A 21,605-nucleotide genomic window follows, 5' to 3' on the forward strand; every position below is an offset into this window, starting at 1 on the left:
TCCCAGAGCTTCTTAGAATTCCTCCCTTGAGAGATCTCAGGAAATATGAAGAAAAACAACTTCAAAAAAAAAAAAAAATTAATGAAAGGCCTATCACTGTTCGTCATTCTCTCTTTCAACAGCTGCCCTATCCTTTCTACTTTCTAGAAGTGTAGTGCCTCTTCAGTTTCAAACATTTTTCCTCTTCTTATATTCCCAAGGTGAGATGCCCTTTTCTGGGACTACACCTATGAAAGGGACAGGGAAAAGATCTTATAGAAATTGAACCCTGACACGGGGCTTATTTTCCCAAGGACCAGAACATAGAAGGATAGAGTGGGACCATGGAAGGATTAATTTCAGGCAAGGGCAGCCTGTGGAGAGTGAGAAATCTGAAAAGGCTCTAGGCCTCTATGGGCATTCCCCTCCACTTCTTTTGCCTGCTGCCAGATGACTCTCACGTGTGAATCCTCATTTCCTCAGGAATGCGGATCAGGGTTTGGCAAGTATGTTTTTAATAAATAATTGTTGAATGTTCAACATTCACAGGAAGAAGCATAATTTTGAGTGTGCACAGTAATCACTGAAAATGATTCTGTACTCACTGTTATGATGCAAATGCAAATTCGTATAGCCCTTGCACTGACTCCGTGGGTCACCTGTGAGTAACTCTAGCCAAAAACCACGCACAAGCCCCAGTCTGCTTCCAGGCAGCAGACCACAACACAGTGTCCTGAGTGCACCTGCACACACCCATGGGCACACATTAAACCCATAAACGGCGGGTTATGCTAACGTGTACTTCCTTCCTCACTGCCTCACCTTGTTCACTTTCCTTTTTCCCCACCCCTCACCCCACACAATAGGATTTTTGTTTGCTTCAGTAGCATGTGACAGCGCAGTCCCTGCTTTGCCTAGCTCTGTGCTGCAAGTCTCTCAGGTAACAGGTGGCAGCTTCCCCTGTTGGATTCTAGGTTTAAAAAAGAATGACCTCATGTGGGTGGAGCTCTGGGACTTCGTAGAGGTGGTGGCAGTCACAGCCAGGTAACCCTGGAGTGAAGCAGTTTAGTTAGAAGGGGGCAGATAAACTCGTCATTCTAGTGGCTTTAACCCTCACCCTGAGGCGCCTTAGCAACCAGTCATTGCCTGCAAGCCTCTAAAGCTTGTCTTTGCCTCATATGGAGCCCAAAGAAGCCACTGGGAAAGAAAATATGGTCACCAAGAAAAAGAATCTGGCCTTCCTGAGGTCCAGACTCTATATGTTGGAGAGAAGGAAGACTGACACTGTGGTTGAGAGCAGTGTTTCTGGGGACCACTCTGGCACCTTGAGGAGGAGCCAATCTGACAGGACCGAATACAACCAGAAATTACAAGGTAACCAAACAGAAATCAATTGTCCCAGTTACTGCACTCCCTGCTCCATTTCTGCTACGTTTCCATTTGCAAAGAAAACACACAAGGCAGAGGAGAAAATCAAATACCACCTCTCCTTCCCACAAAATAAGAAGATGAAAGTAAATGTGACCTGTAAATTATAGGAAAAATTTTTTATTATGTGATTCAATGTTAAAGAGTCAATTCTCAATTACTCTTAATATTGCTGGGGTGTTCTTTTTTTTTCCTGGTGAGGGTAATCATTTTTCTTCTACCTTCTTCTTTTCTTCTCCCTTCTCTACCCAACTTAAGAAGTGGGAAACACTAGAAAGCAAATAATTTAGAAACCTACAAAAGATTGTTTATCTCAATGAGTAGATATGTGATATTACACCATGAGCTCTATCTAGGTAATTATACTGAACTGTGATTGTGGTTGTCTTAAATAGGGGCATGAAACTATAATCATGTCTATGAAAAAGAAGGAATATTATAATCAGAGAGATGGTATAACAAGATTTGCTGAAATTCACTTAGGTGATCATTTCCTTTGAGTAAATTGAATAATACTCAAAAGGTAAGAAATGTTTAGGAGGTTTATTTCTGAATGATATTTGAGGAAATAACTTCAGTTTATTTTGTGATGGTACTAAGATAATTTGGCACAGTTATAATAGCACATCATTTGTTTCAGGGCCTTAATCTATATCCTGTCCTATCTATCCTTTCTTTCTCTCCTCTGTTTCCTGAAGGTCATTTTTTTCTAGTAAAACTTCATTTTGATGTTGATATTGGACAGCATTTTATGTCTTCTCTTCAGTACCTGTTATGTGGTCCTCCAGAACTTGCCTCTCCTGCTTTTAGCACAAGGTGTGTTTGAACTCTCATCATCCCACCATGAGCTGTCATTTTGTATTTAAAATTTATGATGAGGTCAGAAAGACCGATAGGATATGCTTATATTTACAAATCTCTTTCCACAAATATGAGCTTAGATTTAGTTATGCAAATTAATTAAGTTAAATAAGTTACATTAAATGCATTTAAACTAAATCTAAAAATTATTACTATAAGTTAATGTTTAAAAATTTTAGAAAGTACTGGTAGTTCAGGACTAAAGCACAGCATCAAACTTATCCTCAAACACTTTTTTTTTTTTTAATGAGGGAGGGTGTTGTTTAATCTTTGAAATTAATTTTTCTCAAGGCAACGGATACATTGGAGAGAATGGATGTCTTAAAATTTCAACTTTTATTTTAGATTCAGGGGGTATATGTATGTGTTTGTTACATGGGTATTTTGTGTGATGCTGCGATTTGTGGTACAAATGATCTCATCACCTGGGTACTGAGCATAGAACCCAGTAGGTAGTTTTTCAGCCTTTGCCTTTCTCCCCACTCCAGTAGTCCCCAGTATCTATTGTTGCCACCTTTATGTCCATGTATGTCTAATGGTTAGCTCTCACTCATAAGTGAGAACATGCAGTATTTGGTTTTCTGTTCCGGCATTAATTTGCTTAGGATAATGACCTCCAGTTGTATCCATGTTGCTGCAAAGGACATGATTTTGTTCTTTCTTATGGCTATGTAGTATTTCATGATGAATAGGTACCATGAGAATTTAAAATCGTACACATTTAGTTTCTAATCCTGGTTCTTCAACTTACTACCAAATAGAACTTCAGCAAATTACTTTAAATATCTGAGCCTCAATTTTCCTGTCTGTGAAGGTGGGACTAATGATACTTGCCACATAGTGTTGTCGGGAGATTGAAATTAGATAATTACATAAAACATCTAGTATACTGGCAGACAAATTTTAGGAATAATGGCTACCATAATGATAAAACAGAACTTGCCCAATATTAATCGAAGTTTGTATAACTTATTTCTCTTTTTCAATTCTTTCTTGTCCTTTGATAAAGAGACCACATCTAAAATTCAGGAAAAGCCCATTGCTTTATCCCTAATGACATGTTTTTTTCTGTCTGAGTTTCACTAATTCAGCAACTATCAGAGTCTCTATTAGCAAAACAAAAATAGAAAATAATTTTTGCTACTGACAAATTTTTGCTTACTAAATTTACCTAAAACAATAAGTCTATGACCACACAATAGAGCAGACATGGGTTGGTTACTTTGCGGAAGACCTCAGGCTTCTTACGCACCTCATTTGATTTGTGGCTTTCCTGTGCTCTGTTGGAGTCTTTGAAGGTGGAAGGCAAAACTCAGGAGTTAACACATACTTCTAGTCTGTGCTTGAGAAAAATCACCAAGAAGTATAGAGGAGCACATAAGCCGTAAAGATAGACTGGCCTCCTGATAAGTAACATTTTAAAAATGTAACCCTTAAAAAAACCCAAGTCTGATTATTGAATGCCTAATAGAGCTTTTAGCATGGTTCAACTAGAACAGCTTTGGCAACAAGGGAAGGCATTTTCTCATTAATGTTCAAAGCAATCAGTTCTGTGTGTTTGTTCTGTGGCCTGTATAATACCCATTATTATGCAGATAAGTCCTAAATCACCTTAAGAAACTCTTTATTATTCAAATGCAAGGGCTTTTCCTTTCCCTTTCTTGGAACCGGTAGTCCCTGGGAGGCACTGAATAAACACCTGGAATGGTTAGAGCCCTCGGATAGATGGCCTAAAGCCCTTGTGAGGTCAAAGAGTGCTTTCAAATACTGGAATTTCTGGCAACACCACATTCCTCAAATTATTTAGCTGGTTATTTAATTAGTTATTTAATTGGTTGTCCTTCAATGCTGTATTACTTGAGTAAAATTCACTGTCCTAACTCTCTGGGGAAGCAAGTTATCGGGGTTCTGGAAAACGTAAGATCTTTCTCTGGTGTTCTTGAGCTTGTCTTTTAACTCATAATACATAGTCTATCTGCTCAATTCAATTTCCCATATCACTTTAATAGCATGAAACTTAAGTTGTAATAACAATTTTTAAAATGGTACACTGGCTGAATTAAAACGATAGAACATGGCTCCAATGAGGACATACTAAAACCTTTGCAGAAGATTGTGATCACATCAACATAGTCATTCCTACTAAGCCTCGAGTTGTACAATAATAGAAAGGCTACCCTTAGGCTCCTTTACTCCTTGAACAGATTAATTCAGTTGACTAGCATTTATTGAATATGTTATAACTTGTTCTTTGAAATTAATTTTTCTCCAGGCCCTTGATACATTGGAAAAAATACAAATTATAAAATCATACATGTTTGGTAAATTGACATTTATTGAATGTTTTATATGCTGTGTCTTGAGGGTTAAAATGAAGAGGAAAAACAGAATATGTGCCAGGAATTACAACTACAAAATCATTAAGAAAACATGTCTGACCTTTACTCCAAAGAGGCTCAAAGTCTGGTTGGGAAAGATAAGACAGGTAAACAAATAAATGCAATAAAGTGGCACGATAGAAGTGGAGGTGGGATCAGTGCGTCCACAAAAGGAGGAAATGGTCTATTCAGGACTGCATGAAGGAGGTTGTCAGAAAATGGTGTTTCTAAGGGATGATAAGGATAGGGATGAGGGAAGGTACAGAAAGGAGAAGGACATTTTAACCTCTTCACTGGATTTAGCTCTGTCTGAAATTGTTTTGTTTCCTTGTTTATCACCTGTTATTGACTGTCGTTCCCCTCCCTTTTCTCTCCCTCCTCTCCCATACACCATGAAAGAAACCCTATCTGTCTTGTTAACTGTTTCATCTCAGCAGCCCAGAATACAGTAAACGCTCAGTAACTGTTAAATAGAATGAATGACTTGAATGATCAGGCCCAAGCAGGAAACTGCTGTGAAGAAAGGCACCAAGGCCTGAAATAAGAGCCACTGTATGTATCTAAATATGTGGGGACACATGTTTCTATCAGAAAGATGATTCTTCAGTTAAATGAACATCAGAGATTAAAATGTACAGAATTTGTATAATAAGTAATTCCCAGTGGAAGCCTGTTTCATTCCCAACTCGACCTTTCAGAGCACACAACAACCATATTTCAAGTATTCCTCTTCTATTTGTAACCAGAGCCAACTTAGCTTCCACTAGCTCAATTTCTCATTTCCATTCTACTGGGAGCCATAGAAATTACCTAAATACAAGAAATTTAGTGGTTGAGTTGTAAAAACTCAGAAAAGGTTTCATAAATACTTATATACATGACCTCTACATTTGAAATATGCCCAATTTAAATAGTTATACAGAAGTGTATATGTGCATATGCAGATGTGTGTGTGTGTGTATATATATCTAGTATGTAGATATAGATATACGTGTTTGTACGTGTGTGTGTTCATGTGTGTACTTGAGACACTTTTTTTTGCAATGATTAGACTTTTTATTGAAAGTTACTATAAAATTTAAAGAACAAAAAGAACAAAAGTTTACTAACATTCAGGAGTCTTTTCTGAAAACCATATATGAATTATGTCACTGACATTATAGGTGTCCTCTCAGTATGGCTACTATGGACTGAATGTTTGTGTTCCTCTAAAATTCCTATGTGAAACCTAATCCCCAATGTGACAGTATTAGGAGGTGGGGTCTTGGGAGGTAATTAGGTATTAAGGGTAAAGCTTTTGTGAATGGGATTAGTGTCCCTTAAAAAAAAAAAAAAAAAGACAAGGGAGAGCTTGCTTCTCTCTGCTCTCAGCCATGTCAGGATATAAGAAGGTGGCAATGTGCAAACCAGGAAGTGGGCTCTCAGCAGGAATAAGATCTGCTGCATTAGGAACAAGATCAACTTGATTCTGGATTTTCCAGCCTCCAGAACTGTGAAAAATAAATGTTTGGTAAGCTTAAGCCACCCGGTCTCCAATAATATTTGTTACAGCAGCCCAAACCAACCAAGATGGGTCGATCACCTTTATCCTCTTTGGCCACACTAAACTTCTTTTTAATTTTCTGACCAATGCATATTTTTGTTTATCCAACACCAGATGAAAAGGTGAGAATATATGGGTAAAATGCTATTACCCATTACCACTGCTGGTAACACAAGGCAAAAATTACTTCTCCATTTCATGGTGGGTCTGTGGTACCTTCTATTTTTGCAAAGGCTATTGTATCATTCTCATTAAGAACGATTATCTTTATGATGCCCAAAGTTGTCTTACTATGGTGCTAAAGATGAACCACCCTACTGTGTGAACTTTATACGAAATAACGTATTGTGCCATGTGGGGACAAGGGGCTCAAATAATAAATTAGACTCGGTAAGATTATGAGGCCATTTAATTTAAAATGTTTTTTAAGAATATAGACAGTCTGTCAGGAAGCAGAAATTAACACGGGAAGACTTGCTGAGTTTTGTTCAAGGCCAAATGAAGAATGGAGTAAAACAAATTGTCCAGCTTCCTGTGCTTGTTTCTATCCCAGTGCTATAAACCCTTTTTGTTCGTGTCTGTTCTTTGATTAGTGAGTAGCTCCTTCCCCTGTATCTGCCTTCATACACTCTATAGTGAAATGGGAAGTATTTGAATCAGTAATGTGACACCAGTACAAATAGATGTGTGTCATAGTTTGAAGGGCGAATCTTTCTAAAAGGCAAGACGCTTTAAAAACTCAGTAACTTTTGTCTTACTTCAGGCATAGAAACCAGTGTAAAGCATGGTATTTTACTTTCCTTTTTGTTTCAGTAGAGGCATCTTGCAGTTTTTAGAAGGACCATTTGTGTCAAATAATGTGTGAGTCACAGAAATTGAGTCATAGAAATTGAGCTATTCTACTACTACCACATTGTGATGGGCAAATTTCTTCCTATGTTTGACTGATATGACTTTAGGCGTAATTTTCTTAAAAGTAGCAAACACAATTTCTAGTTGTGCTTTGTTTGTTTGTTTATAAAAATTACGGGTTTATCAAAATGAGACACCAAGTGGAAGAAGGAATGAAAGAAAGGAAGGAGAGAGAGAAGGGGAGAGATAGATAGAAACCAAGCAAGCAGCAAGCATGAATAGAAATATACCTTAAAATAGTAATATAGTTGGAGAAAAGATGGGAGAAAAGCACCCAAGCTACATTCATCTTTGTTTCTGTTGACACAGGAAAAGAAAAAAAAAATCTCTGTTTATATAATTACTTTTTCTTGATGCCATAATCATGTTAGCATCAGTACCTTTGTGAATATTGATTTCTTGATAAAAGTAAAATTATTGCAAGAGTTGCTAAATTTATAAACAATATCATTCTTAGAAACAGTCAAGACTCAAAGTTATGACTTATTTGGGAGTCCTACCTTCACTTCTAGACTGTATCTGAGACTGTGGAATTTTCTGTTCAACAGGTCTCAGTACTGGCTCCAACATTTGCTTGGACCTCTTCTTATCCCATGTTTTCAAGGGCAGACTGTGGTTGCTGGTGTTCATGCTCTTAGGCCTAAGGGACAATGATTATGGAGGTGTTTCTGGAGCTGAATCATGCTGGAGTGTTCAGACCATGCCTACCAGGTTCCTCTGGGTGGGAAAGCTGGTAGAGAGAAGAGTAGGGGGTTCAAGCCTCAAGGCTGGGTAGGAATGCATGTGTCCCATGGCCCCCTGCCAAATTTTGGCATAAAACTCTGAGGGATATGAGAAATCTAAATTAGAAATTGGCCTTTCAGGTTGTTATAAAATATATTTATCAAGACAGAAGGATATATCACATTTTATTTAATAGTTTGCCAGCTTGATTTATAACTTTTGAATATGTAGATTTGGTATGTTGGCCTCTATCTGTATCCTTGCTGCAGGTCCCACAAAGGAGGCAGCTATGTGTGGTTTTTGACTATAATTTATTTCAGGATATAACCCTTCTACACTAGGTTGTGAAAGTAAAAGGGAAGGCAAGGGAAGGGAGAGATTGAGTATTAATGTTATGTCATCTGCTAGGAACTATGCTAGCCAGACACTGTCACACACACTGTTACTGAATCCCAACATCTCATCTCTTCAGTTCTGATTTTATCATTGAGAAAAACAGGTGGTAGGCCTTGGGTTTGAGATGTCACATGCTTGAAATATTTGCAAAATAGAATGAATTTAATTAGTTGACTCAGTAGGTATTTTATACGTATGATTTACTAAGAAGTCAAAGCCATTTGATGGTTGCAGCACATGTTTTGTAATGTGATGACATTTCTCCGCTACCATAATAAAACTTACCTTGCTGTTTTTCACTTTGGAATATATATTCTTTCTTTTGACTTATAGTGGCATGTCCCTGCCAGAGTGTCACTGTTTAATAAATACATTTTTTGTTTAGTTGTCAGGGAACAAAATTACAAAGGTAGGTTAAGCAAACCTGTCTTATAGTAATAGCTTAATGATCTCCATTTCCTGCTTCATTGAGTATCTTGACACTGAAACTCATCTTTCTTTAATTTTATGCCTGTTGTCATTTATTTGCATCTCAATAAAACTTAATATCTATCAGAATAACTGAGAGTCCTATTCTGCAGCAATGAGAGGAGGGAATACATTTGCAAATGAAAAGAATGGAGTTGTATGGGGGAAACAAGCAACTTTTTATCTGGGTAGGTGATATTTCAGTAGAATTCTATAAAGTCATCTTAAATTGTGAGTCATAACTTAAATGCAGCAGGAACGTAGAGTGCTATGATTAAAAGCCTTTGTCCAAGGTTTTCTGAACAATGTTTTTCTTGATTAATGAATCAGAGTACAAATGAATACTCTAAGATACCTGCATTGAAGCCCCCGATAGAGAATTCAATCTTAGACTGACATACAATTCTTACTTAAAGAAGAAAACTTAAAGGTCGTGTCATCTAGCTACTACTCTAAGTATTGTGAGTCATTATAGCACCTCACAGAAACTGTCTTTCCTGAATGCTTCTTAATGTTAGGTCTCCAATGTCCCTACAAAAAGCCATCACAGATTTCTCCTTCTGTGTGTGTTGTGAAATGGTTGATGAAGACATTGTTTACCTCTCTCAGTGCCATTCAGACTTTATTCAATGGAAAGTTGACTCTTCTTAAGAATAAAAACATATACCCTCCCAGATAAAAACAAGCCATTTACTATATTTAGCTGCTGGGAACTTAGGGTCAAATTTGGTTTTGTTCCCTGACCTTTATATTAGCTATTTTGTCTGTCAAAAAGTTTCTTTCCCATATAGGCAGGGTCTGGTGGCTCGTGCCTATAATCCCAGCACTTTGAGTGGCCAAGGTGGGTCTATTGCTTGAGCCCAGGAGTTTGAGACCAGCCTGGGCAACATGGTGAGACCCTGTCTCTACTAAGAAAAAAAAAAAAAATTGGCTGGGTGGTGGTGCATGCCTATAATCCCAGCTACTCAGGAGGCTGAGGCACAAGAATCACTTGAACCTGGGAGGCAGAAGTTGCAGTGAGCTGAGATCGTGCCACTGCACTCCAGCCTGGAGTCTCAAAAAATAAAATAAATAAATAAACAAATAAACAAATAAATAAATAAATAAATGACATAATAAAATAAAATAGAAGTTTCTTTCCCCATATCTCTGCAAGTGTGGATTTTTATCACTGAAGTATCTGTTCACCCTTTTTGGGAGTCCCTCCCTGACCATCCGACCTAAAGTGATGTAGGTGAGGAAATACTTTTCCTCTATCCTCTTAAATTCTGTGACTAGGACCTGTGAATTGTACAGACAAAAGACATGCTAACAAAAGAAAAAGCATACAAATTTTACTTGAGGTTAATATTTTTATGTGTCATTGTGGGCTTTGTAGAAAGAAAGAGGTAAAAACCTCAAAGAAGCAGTTAGACCTAGGGGTTTATATAACATTTTAACAGAGTCATAAATTGTGGAGATATGATAAAGCCAAAGTAAAAGAGTTTAGGGTTGGGGAAAGAAATTGTGGAAAAGTGACTAGGAAATACATGGGAGAAACTAATGGAAGATAAGGGTTATTTTTGTAAGATTTGTTTGTGTAGGCTCATCTCTGTGTCAACTCCCTGTCTGTGATGATAAGAATATTCCCTTCTTGGTGATACAGGGAGGGCACTTTTCTCATGGTAAACTTACACTCTGCTTTTAAGTAAAAAAGGAAAAGGCAGAGAGCCCTTCCTGCATCTGCTATTGATCATCTCCAGCTCAAAATAATCAATATCCCAAAGTGGCATATTTAGGGATGGCGTGTTCTGATCCCCCTCAGTGGCTTTCATACTACCTATTACTCTATTAAATTATACTGCTTTATTCTATTTTTGGCTTTTGCTGTCAATTGAATATAACTCTCCTTGGAGAAAAAGACTTAGCATTTAAGCAATGCCTGGTATACAGTTATTCTGCTCAATGACTTTTTATTGAATGACTTTATAATATCCAATGAATAATTACAACTATATTGATCTTTATGACATACTTGCTTTTACAATTCTGTCATTCTCACTTTCCCACTGTGTAATGATAGTTAACTTTCAGTTAACTATCTTTACATTCTTTTCCTGTAAAGAAAGATTATAAATAAATACATTTAATTAAAGAAGAGGATAGAGTTTCCTGACCAAGAAAAATAGGATCTCTTTTTAAATGAATTTATTCAACAAATATTTGCTAGGTATTCACATGTGCCAGGTATGACTAGATCCTAAGAATATTTTTTTAAATATCAGAAGCACACCCAGCCCATTGAGTGAGACAGGCTGTGAACAAATTATTGTAGTAACATAATAAATGCCTGAAGTATACTGCAAATTGGGTTTCCGAGTTGCAAATTCTGAACTAGAGATTACGGTGGAGGGGAGTTACTAGGAAACATTCTTGGACCACCACCTGGGGAAGAAACGGGAAGGACATAAGCCTGGGCAGAGGGAGAGGCCAAGCTGTGATGTGGTCTCATTGGAAGCTTTAACCAACTCTGAAGGGAGTTCTAAAGACGGATGATTTTTTGGAGTTGTCCCCAGTGTTGTGAAGGACCTGGGCCCTTGTATCACACTTTATGTTTGGGGATGTGGCTATCTTGGGAAAGGGCATGACCTGAGAGGTGCTCTCATCTGGGATAACTCATCTGCTGGTTGTACTCCTGGCAGCTGAAATAATAATTTATCCCTTCCTTTAAGGGGAACTGGTGCTAACATGGCATCCATCACATATTAAGTGGTTATTACTATTAGAGACATAAATAAAGCAATACAGGAGCTATGATAAGAAAGAACTTAATTGTACCTCTGAAATGCCAAAAGAAAATACATTGAAATCTGACTCTTGAAATCCAGTTAGGACTTTTAGGGCAGAAGGCATTCCAGCAGAGGGATTATGCTGGTCCTCATACATAGGACAAGGTAATAATACTAGTTTTTGTGTTTGGGGATTTCTAAATGGAAGAGCAGGTACAAACACCAACTGAACATCTGTAGTAGGCACTTGGGTGCAGTACGTCATTTCACGCTCTTAGCAACTTTGCAAATAAGTTATTGCCATATATTTATAGATGATAAAACAGAGGTTAAGAGAGGTATAGGCATTTTCCCAGTGGTCACATAGCTATTAATAGTAACTGGTGAAGTGAGAGTTTTCCTGAGGTCTGCTTGGCTCCAAAGTCAGTGCTTTTTCAACTATCATGCAATTTTCCTGTTCTAACCTTAGTTTTTAGTAGTAGTACCTGTTTTGTGGTTTGCTCTTAAGAAATCAACTGATTTTAATAAACCTTTGAACAATACTCACAAGCATCAGGAGAACCGTAAGTTCTGCCAATACATTCATCTGCAATCTTGAAGTGAACAGTGACCAACAAGTATTTTTCAGTAGCTGTGTTATTTTATGCTTCTCAACAAAATGTTCTATATGCTTGGAAATTAGAAAGATATACACTTGCATTGAATAAGGTCTATACTTCACAGAATCACTAAAATATTCTACTCTAAAAAACAAAACTGATTATCGGAATTATCTAGTCTTCGAAAACTCCTTGTCATCACTAACTACAGAGTACTTACTTGGATTAGGGTGCTTGGTGAAAGACTGGGTCAGAGTGTCAGACGATATGGCTCCTTTGCTTAACACTCTTCATTGCTTTTCATTTTTCTATAGCTAGCAGCAGTACCCAAAGAGGGGAATATATAAACCCCAGGAGATTTTACAGACAATCTATTGTGCAAAGAAAAAAATAAGTTTGTTTTTCAGTATTGCTCTTTGAAAATATTTATTGTTTGTATGCTTCATAGTGTGTACGATACATTAATACTATACATATATTAGAGGTATATACACAGAACAGTTTAACTGACACAATAAAAACATTTGCAATGAAATTCTGACACGCTACTACATGGATGATCATCAAAGACATTGTGCTAACTAAAATAAGCTAGGCACAAAAGGACAAACACTATGTGATTCTCCTTATATGTGGTACATAGAGTAGTCAAATTCATAGGGACAAAAAGTAGAATGGTGGTTTCCAGGGGTTGGGGGAAGCAGGAAATGGGGAGTTATTGTTTAATGGGTAGAATTTCAATTTGGGAAGATGAAAAAGTTCTAATGATTGCACAATAATGTGAATGTATTTAATGCTACTGAACTGTTTACTTAAAAGTAGTTAACATGGTAAATTTTATGTCATGAATATTTTGCCACAATAAAAAATAATTAAAAAGTTTGGTGGCCCCTGGTTTGCAGCATTAAAATGGAAGGTAAGGCTTTTCCCAATTTGACGCTGTCTCTTCTCTGGCCTGGAGGACAGTGTTACTTTTGTCAATGAAAAGAGTCAAACTCTGTGAAATATTTGAAGATATTTATTCTGAGCCAAATATGAGTGGCCAGTGACCTGTGACACAGCCCTCAGGAGATCCCGAGAACATGTGCCCAAGGTGGTCAGCCTACAACTTGGTTTTATACATTTTAAGCTTGGGTCAGGAAAGGTGGGACAACTGGGGGCTTCCAGGTCATAGGCAGATTCAAAGATTTTCTGGTTGGCAATTGGTTAAGTTATTATCTAAAGACCTGGAATCAATAGAAAAGAATGTCAGAGTTAAGATAAGGGGTTGTGGAGACCAAGGTTTTATCGTACAAATGAAGATCCCAGGTAGCAGGCTTCAGAGAGAATAGACTGTAAATGTTTCTTACCAGACTTAAACAATCTGTTCTGTGGGTCATCAGATCAGTTTTAATGTTAATGCTGGTCAGCTGTGTCTGAATTCGAACAGGGATGAGGGAATAATGAGGCATCTCCAACTCCCCTTTCTCATCATGGCCTGAACTAGTTTTCCAGTTTAACTTTGCAATGCCCTTGACCAAGAGGAGGGGTTTATTCAGATGGTTGGGGAGCTTAGAATTTTATTTTGGTTTCCATCATGCAGGACAGTTCTACTTTGGACTGGTATGACTTGATTAGGAGGGCTCACCCCCATCCCAGTTGTTTTATAAACCCTGACTCATCTTTCTATGTCTAACCTTCTCAGTCATTACCCCTAAAGGATATTCATGTCTCACGCCCTCTCTATATGTCATATAGTCGGTTTTTACATGACAATGTCTCTCTCAGTTGAACTTCTTGAAGACAGGCATATTTATATCTACAGTGCCTAGAAAAGTTGGTATGTACTCAATTACTATGTTTGTTGAGTTAATGAGTGAGTAAATGAATACATGAATAAACAATCAATGGATGGTGTGGCAGTTGTGCGGTGAAAGTCCTGGTGAATAAAGGAGGCCCTTCTCCGTGGCTCATTCCATCTCAGCCAGCTCTTGATTACCTCTTCTCTGGCTTCAGGGTCACAGCACCTGGTTATGAATCTAACTCAGCTGAAGGAATTATTTATCCATTTTTCTCATGTCTCACATTTCTCTTCTCTATACTATGTTCTGTTGAATCATCCTTTAAAATTCTGCCATCATTAGCAAGGGCATAAAAAAAAAATCACATCTACCCATGTACTGGAGAACTGATAAGTTATTCCTCTGAACATAATATCACATTTTCATAACCAGATATAGATATAGAAATTAAATTATTTTTGTTCTGAGATAATCAAACATTCTAAGTAGAGTGATTTTCTCATTTCCTTCTTTCTGTTAACCAGATCTATACATCTAAAACTATAAATAACATATTTGAAATACTCAGCATTTGAAGAGCTTGTTAATGCCACTCCAATCAGACATTTAGGATTGTCATTGTGTTACAATGGTGCTACTGTTTTTAAACTATTGAAAACTTTACTAAATATTTTTAAAATACTGCAATTATAATCTCATAGTATGCTTTTGCTTCTTTATTATGAGCATTTCTGCATAGAAGTAAAATATTAACTTAAGATGTAAAATTACATTGCTTTTAATAAACGAATCCTTGGAAAAAAGGCAGAACAACTCTGAGAAACATGAAGCTTCATTAAATTGCAGTTGTGAGCAAACATTTTTAAGTGTTTGTTTTTTTATATATAGAACATAAGAATCATACAATTGTAGTTAGATTTTTCTTTCAGTGAATCATAAATCAAATAAGATTTTGGAATGAGTTAAATCTATAAGAAAAGCTCAAATTCTATATCTTTTTTGCTATGCGTTCTTATAAGTGTGTGCAAACGAAAAACAAAAAAAAATTCAAATCATAATTTGATCTTATTTTCAAAATATCCTTTTCCACATTTATATGTTTATGTTCAAACCCTGATGACCTTTTCTGCCCTCATATTACCTCATGTGTAGTAAAGAGTATGTTAATATATTCACTGTGTATACTATATGCATATATAATGCACACTTATGAAAAATATATGTGTGTATATACATACACTGATGCATCAATCATTGTTTTGTATATGGTGTTTGGAACCTGTGACCTGCAATAATTAACTAAGTTGAACTAAAAGAGTCTGTTTCAATTGATTGAAAGGAAAACTAACTCTGTTTCTCATTTTTCTAAAATGGGTAAAAAATGGAGAATTGTATTCCTCTACATCTAAACCTATATAAAAGTTTTAGTGATAAAAAGTGGTGTGTGGAAGCAAGAATGCTCTGATAATTTTCCCAGAAATTATTTCAAACTTACCTTTACCTTGAATTCATGCAGTATTGGAAGAAAAACAACACAAAACAAAACAATGATAGGATCAGCCTTCACTACTGTACCATGACTTGCTTCTCTTTAAGCTTCTGCTCAAAAATCACCTTAGTAATGAGGTCTTCTTGACCTTTCTATACAATAGTAACCACCAGCAGCACCTGCTTTATTTTTCTTCATAGTGCCTTGTCACTATCTGGTAGCTATATGTTTCCTTATTAACTGGTTTATTGTTTCTCTTCTATCATTAAAATTTAAGTTTCATAAGGGCTGAGGTTTTTCTCTCTTTTTTCTTTTTTTTTTTCATTGCTCTATTGCTAGCATCTAGAACAGGATTTCTCAATATTTATGCTACTAATTCTTTGTTGTGGGGAGTGGTCCTGTGCATTGTACGATATTAGCAGAAGCATGACTACCAGGTGCTGGTAGCCACCCCTGACCCCAGCTGTGAGAACCAAAAAATGACTCCAAACCTTGCCAAACATCCTCTGGGGTGGGGGAGATGTACAACTGCCAGATTAAGAACCACAGGTCTAGAACAATGCACGTCACAATGAACACTCAATAAATATTAGCTGAATGAAAGAACAAATGGATAAAAGCAGTATTTCTTATCCAGCCAAAATTTTGCATTCTCAATAATAGAACAATCACAAGAGAATAATTGAATACAGGGAGGCCTTTATCAAGTCAAGTTTCCCTTCTATTCAGGGCTCAGAATCTTCCCCTTTTCACTCATCTTCTGCTAAAGACTTTAAATAAAAACATTTTTGGAAGCACTCATTTATTTAACTACTAATTGCTCTGTCTGTGCTATGCTGGTCACTGTTGGAGCCTGTAAATTCAAACCAATGCCACTTAAGTATTTTTCAAGACACGTAAACTTTGTTTAATTCCTTCTTGAAATCCACTAATCTACTTTCTGTGCCAATTAGCAGTCAGAGGAAATAAATCACATGCCCTTCCAATGAGGATAAAATATTCCCAGCCCCAGTGTTTGAGCTTTCAAATTCAGAGTCGTGGAGGGTCTGTTCCTCCACATTTTCACTTAATACCTCACTGGCTCCTCTCCAAACCCTGTCTGACATGCAATTATTTTCAACCTATTTCACAGAAGGCTGCTCCATTCATCTTTCTGTGGGTCATATTTCCATTGAAACTGATTTTAAAAGATAAAAGATTTTACTGTGTGAAACTTATGTCGGTAGGGTTCAACACAATGCTAAGCCAAGGTTTTTTTGGGTTTATGGGGGCAGATATGAAATTGGCAGCAGGGAGAGGGATGAAAGAACATTTATAGGCATATCTGGGGGGTTCGTAATGATCTGTCTGGAATAAAACCGTAGATTGAATTACGGGTGGGTGTTTGCACTATATGGGTAGAAAGGGAATTGGATTGATAGAGGCAGGGAGGGAGTGTTGGTCAGAAGTTCTGAACTCAATTTCTGGCTTTGTTACTTGAGGTAGAAGACTTACTCTCTCTAGAAATTAGCTTCCTTTTTTAATATAATGAGATAGAGCTGAGCAGAACTTATCACCTTATCTCCTCTGCCTGCTCTTTTCCCATTGTTCCCTATTTCTTTAAATGGCACCGTGACCCAGTTAACAAGTCAGAAATCTGAGAGTCAGCTTTGACTTCTCCTTTACCCTCCGCATTGATTGCTCACCAGTTCATGCTAATTTCACCTCTTCAATTTCTCTTGATCTGTTCAGTTCTTTCTATCTTCTTGGCAATTAGACTAAACTTAACTCCCTCCTTCTTTCCCCTAGTGACTAGACTGTCCAGGCGAAGAGCCACTTCAATACTCACAGGCTTGCTCCTCACCCTGTCTTCCCAAATCTAGTTCTGTGGAGGCCAAAGTGATCTTGCTAAGATAATCTAATCATGCCCATCATTTATTAAAAAATTCCTCATTGTCGAGATCTGTCTCCTGAGAATTTCTCTAGACTCATCCCCTTTTCACAACCTCTATCACTTGTACTTCAGCTGCCCTGAGCTGTTTTCACATCTTTTTTTTTTTTGCCACCAAGCCTTTAAATACACTATTTCTTTTGCTCATGACACTTTTGCATCTCTCTTCACCTTGTGCTGCCTCTTTCAGATTTCAACTCTGTCACTTCTCCAGTAGGACTGACATCCAGGCTGTGCTATGCTTGCATGAGTCACAGGTGATTATAATTATATGTGTACTACGGTTTTAATTTTTTAAAATTTTTGTGGGTACAAAGTAGGTGCATATATTTATGGGTTACATGAGATATTTTGATACAGGCATGCAAGGCATAGTAATTCCATCAGGATAAATCACCTCAAGCATTTATCCTTTGTGTTACAAATAATCTAATTAAACTCTCTAGATATTTTGAAATGTACAATTAAATTATTTTTTATTATAGTCACCCTATTGTGCTATCAAATACTGGGCCTTACTTATTTTTGCTATTTTTTTGTACCCATTAATCATCCCCCTTTCCTCCACTATCTCCCCCAAACTACCCTTCCCAGCCTCCGGCAGCATTCTTCTTTTTTTTTTTGAGATGGAATTTCGTTCTTGTTCCCCAGGCTGGAGTGCAAATGGCGGGATCTCGGCTCACTGCAACCTCCACCTCCTGGGTTCAAGCGATTCTCCTGCCTCAGCCTCCTGAGTAGCTGGGATTACAGGCATGCACCACGACACCCGGCTAATTTTGTATTTTTAGTAGAGACAGGATTTCTCCATGTTGGTCAGATTGGTCCTTAGGGGATCCTCCTGCGCTGGCCTCTGAAAGTGCTGATATTAGGCACCTGGCCTGCCATCCTTTTATGATCTATCTTCATGAGTTCAATTGTTTTAATTTTTAGCATCCACAGGTAAGTGAGAACATGTAAGGTTTGTCTTTCTGTGTCTGACTTATTTCACTTAACATAATGGCCTCCAGTTCCATCCATGTTGTTGCAAATGATGGGATATTATTCTTTTTTATGGCTGAATAGTAAGTACTCCATTTATACCAGTTTTTAAATACTGACCAATATTTTAAAATGCAAGGTGATTTGTTTGCAGAATCTTTCTGGAATAATTCTTAATCTTTTAGATTTGTCTCACTCAACTCTTAATATAACAGCAGTGCTTTGGCAACTTGACTTTATAAAATTATTTCAAAACATTAAAGCAGTTTTCACAGAAACATACACATGCTGTTTTACTCTCATATTTCATTAATTTATGTAAGTTTAGTTAAAGTAATATAATTACAAAGAAGTACAACTGACATAATGAGGTCAGTTGTTGAACACAATTAAATCTTGAAAAATATACCCCTTGATTGTTAAGTGGAGAAGTACATAGACATCAGTTTGTGTATTTTAGGGAGAGAATGGAAAAATGTTGGTTTATCTTATGACTTTAATACCCTGTCTTTACTTCTAGATTATACATATCTTGATGATAAGAGCTGTTATTTATTCATTATAGTATACACAACACAAAGCACAATATCAACTCAATAACCAATATATTATTTAAAAAATTAATATTAAATTAGATATAAGATTTTTTAACTCCAAAGACTATGGAATTTGTAAAATCGTTAGCTTCAAATTCTAATATTCTTTGATTTGTATGTAATCATAAACATATTTGTGTTGTGATGAAATTATGTATTAGTTAATGGCCAGGTTCTTATGTTATATTATCTTTGTGTTCTCCACAGTCAAATGACTGTGAAAGTTCCTCAATAAGTATGTATCAAATGGTGTATGTGTGCCTGCCTGGTCGGTTGTTGGGAGTATGAGAATGTTCCAACATTCTCGAGGTATGTCTTTATTAGCAGCATGAGAACAGACTAATACATACTGCATTTTGTTTACAAAAGTGTATATTTCTGAAAATTATTTTTAGGGTGAGGGCAAGTGTCGTTAAGTAAGGCATTAAACAAAACCTTAAGCTTGGTATATGAAATTATTCACTACAACTCTTCTTTACTAAGAAATCAGTAAGATTTCAAAACAATTAAGAAAATCTAAATTCAGGATTATTTATTGGTAGTTATTGAAAAATAATATCAGAGGGGAAACTTAATCTAAGTAAACAATGACTTAGAATTTTAAAAGTAATAATAAGTTGTGTACTTTAGCAGGACACAGCTATTTAATCATCTCCTTGCCCATTAAACTTGTTTGAAAAGCACATTTTCAGTGAATTCTCAGCAACTTATTTGCATTGATGATTTAGCTTTGGGGTAAATGGGAGAGATTCAGATTTTTAAAATTCAGATGTTATTACATTATGCCAAACAACATGCTTGGGCTATATCCCTAGCTCATTTGAATTCAGCCTGAATAATAGCAGTGCACATTAGGCCTGGTGTTGAACCGACTTCGTAGCAGTCTTTGCTGTTTTTGCTTTTCCCAGCCAAGGAGGGCAATTTCCTGATAGATGCTCAATTTCCCCTCTTGCCCTTGGAACATTTCCAAGGAAAAGTAAAGGAGGGAAAGCAGGTGCAGCCATTCAGAACCAGATATAGAATAATGGCAAGTAAATCATGGTCATAAAAACAATGACTGACATTTTTTGAGAGGTTTCTGGTGTGTCAGACATTGAGTTAAGCAATTTTCATGCTTTATCTCACTTCTCACAACCTCCTAGCAGTGAGCAGTGGTTAACATCCAGGTTCAGGAGCCAGACTGGCTCAGGTTTGAATCCTGGCCCGCTACTTTCAGTAGTGTGACCTTGGGCAAACTACTTAACCTCTGTGTGTGTCAGCTTCTGCATGTGTAAAAGGAAGGGAATATATATACATCTTACCGTGTTTTTGTGAAGATTGAAGAGCAAATGCAAAACAAACTCAGTGTTTGCACTCAAAAATGTTAGCTTTTATTATCATTAATATAATTATTATTGTTATTCTCCTTCTACAGTGAAGCAATTTCGTGAAGCCAGATGACTTGGTCCAGGTCACACAGGAAGTGGGTGTCATTGCTCAGAACTGAACTCTGTGCCTCTCTGTTCAGCAAAATTCCACTACATAGAACATAATGTACCATGATCACAACAGTTCCAGGCAGGGAATGAAGAGAGAGAGCCCAGACTTCGGAGCTAAGCACATAAAATTTGAATCCCAGCTCTTCTGCATATTCTATGAATCACTGGATATATTTACATACACTCACTGTATTCAGTTTCATCTCTAAAATTAGCGTAATATCCCATTTTTAGAGTTGTGAGAAAGATAATAAATAATGCATATTTTAAAAACTGGTAAATAAAAAGTTCTTGAAACTGGTTGCTCTTATTATAGGCTTTCACAATACATTATAATCAAATATAATTGCAGTAATTCTGTATAATGCTTTAATATCAAAAATAATTTGGGGGAATATACACATTTATAAACAAAATACAGTACGTATTAGTCTGTTCTCATGCTGCTGATAAAGACATACCTGAGACTGGGTAATTTATAAAGGAAAGAGGTTTAATTGACTCAGAGTTCCACAGGGCTGGGGAGGCCTCAGGAAACTTACAGTCATGGCAGAAGAGAAAGAAAACACATCCTTCTCATGGCGACAGGAAGGGGAACTATGAGTGAAAAGGGGGTCAAAGTCCCTTGTAAAACCATCAGATCTTGTGAGAACTCACTCACTGTCCAAGAACAGCAGCCTAGGGGTAACCATCCTTATGGTTCAATTACCTCCCACCAGGTCCCTCCCATGATACGTAGGGATTATGGGATCTACCTTTCAACGTGAGATTTGGGTGGGGACACAGCCAAACCATATTGTGGTATATATACACAATGGAGTATCATCAGCCTTAAAAGGAAAGGAAATTCTGATAACTTGATACAACATCAATGAACCATGAGGAAAATGATACAACATAGATGAACCTTGAGTACATTCTGCTAACTGAAATAAGCCAGACACAAAATAACAAATACTGTATGACTCTACTTATATGAGGTACATAGTAGTCAAATTCATAGAGACAAAAACAGAATGATGGTTGCCAGGGTCTGGAGGGAGGAAGAAATGCATGAGTATTGTTTAATAGGTATAAAATTTGTTTAGAAAGATGAAAACATTCTGGAGATGTTTGGTGGTAATGGGTTGGCCAACAATGTGAATGCATTTAACGCCTCTGAACTGCACACTTAAATATAGTTAACATGGTACATTATATGTCATGTATATTTTACTACAATGAAAAAGTCAGAGAAAAAATAATATATCCATCTATAGGAGGAACATTTTGTTATTAAAATTATTGAAATGAGAATT

The 21,605-nt window shown here is 36.8% G+C and overlaps 1 protein-coding gene and 1 long non-coding RNA gene across 4 annotated transcripts in view; both read left to right on the plus strand.

Annotated features, from left to right (window-relative positions):
• Window positions 1-990: 990 nt before the first annotated feature.
• Window positions 991-21,605, plus strand: part of ARHGEF38 (Rho guanine nucleotide exchange factor 38) — a 124,155-nt gene continuing 103,540 nt past the window's right edge. For 2 of the 3 annotated variants that reach the window (XM_007999441.3, XM_073017529.1), the window contains exon 1: window positions 991-1,353. In XM_007999441.3, the coding sequence (XP_007997632.3) occupies window positions 1,158-1,353 (196 nt within the window). In that variant the 5' untranslated portion in view covers window positions 991-1,157. Of the gene's footprint in view, window positions 1,354-17,906; window positions 18,195-21,605 lie in introns of all 3 variants that reach the window. The other variant, XM_073017530.1, reaches the window with a different exon arrangement.
• Window positions 9,868-20,580, plus strand: LOC119621386 (uncharacterized). The gene is made up of 3 exons (XR_005237940.1): window positions 9,868-9,922; window positions 11,560-11,621; window positions 20,244-20,580. It is a non-coding gene; the product is annotated as an uncharacterized lncRNA (long non-coding RNA).

This window comes from Chlorocebus sabaeus, chromosome 7 (genome assembly GCF_047675955.1).
Source record: "Chlorocebus sabaeus isolate Y175 chromosome 7, mChlSab1.0.hap1, whole genome shotgun sequence".
NCBI classification, from domain to species: domain Eukaryota; kingdom Metazoa; phylum Chordata; class Mammalia; order Primates; family Cercopithecidae; genus Chlorocebus; species Chlorocebus sabaeus.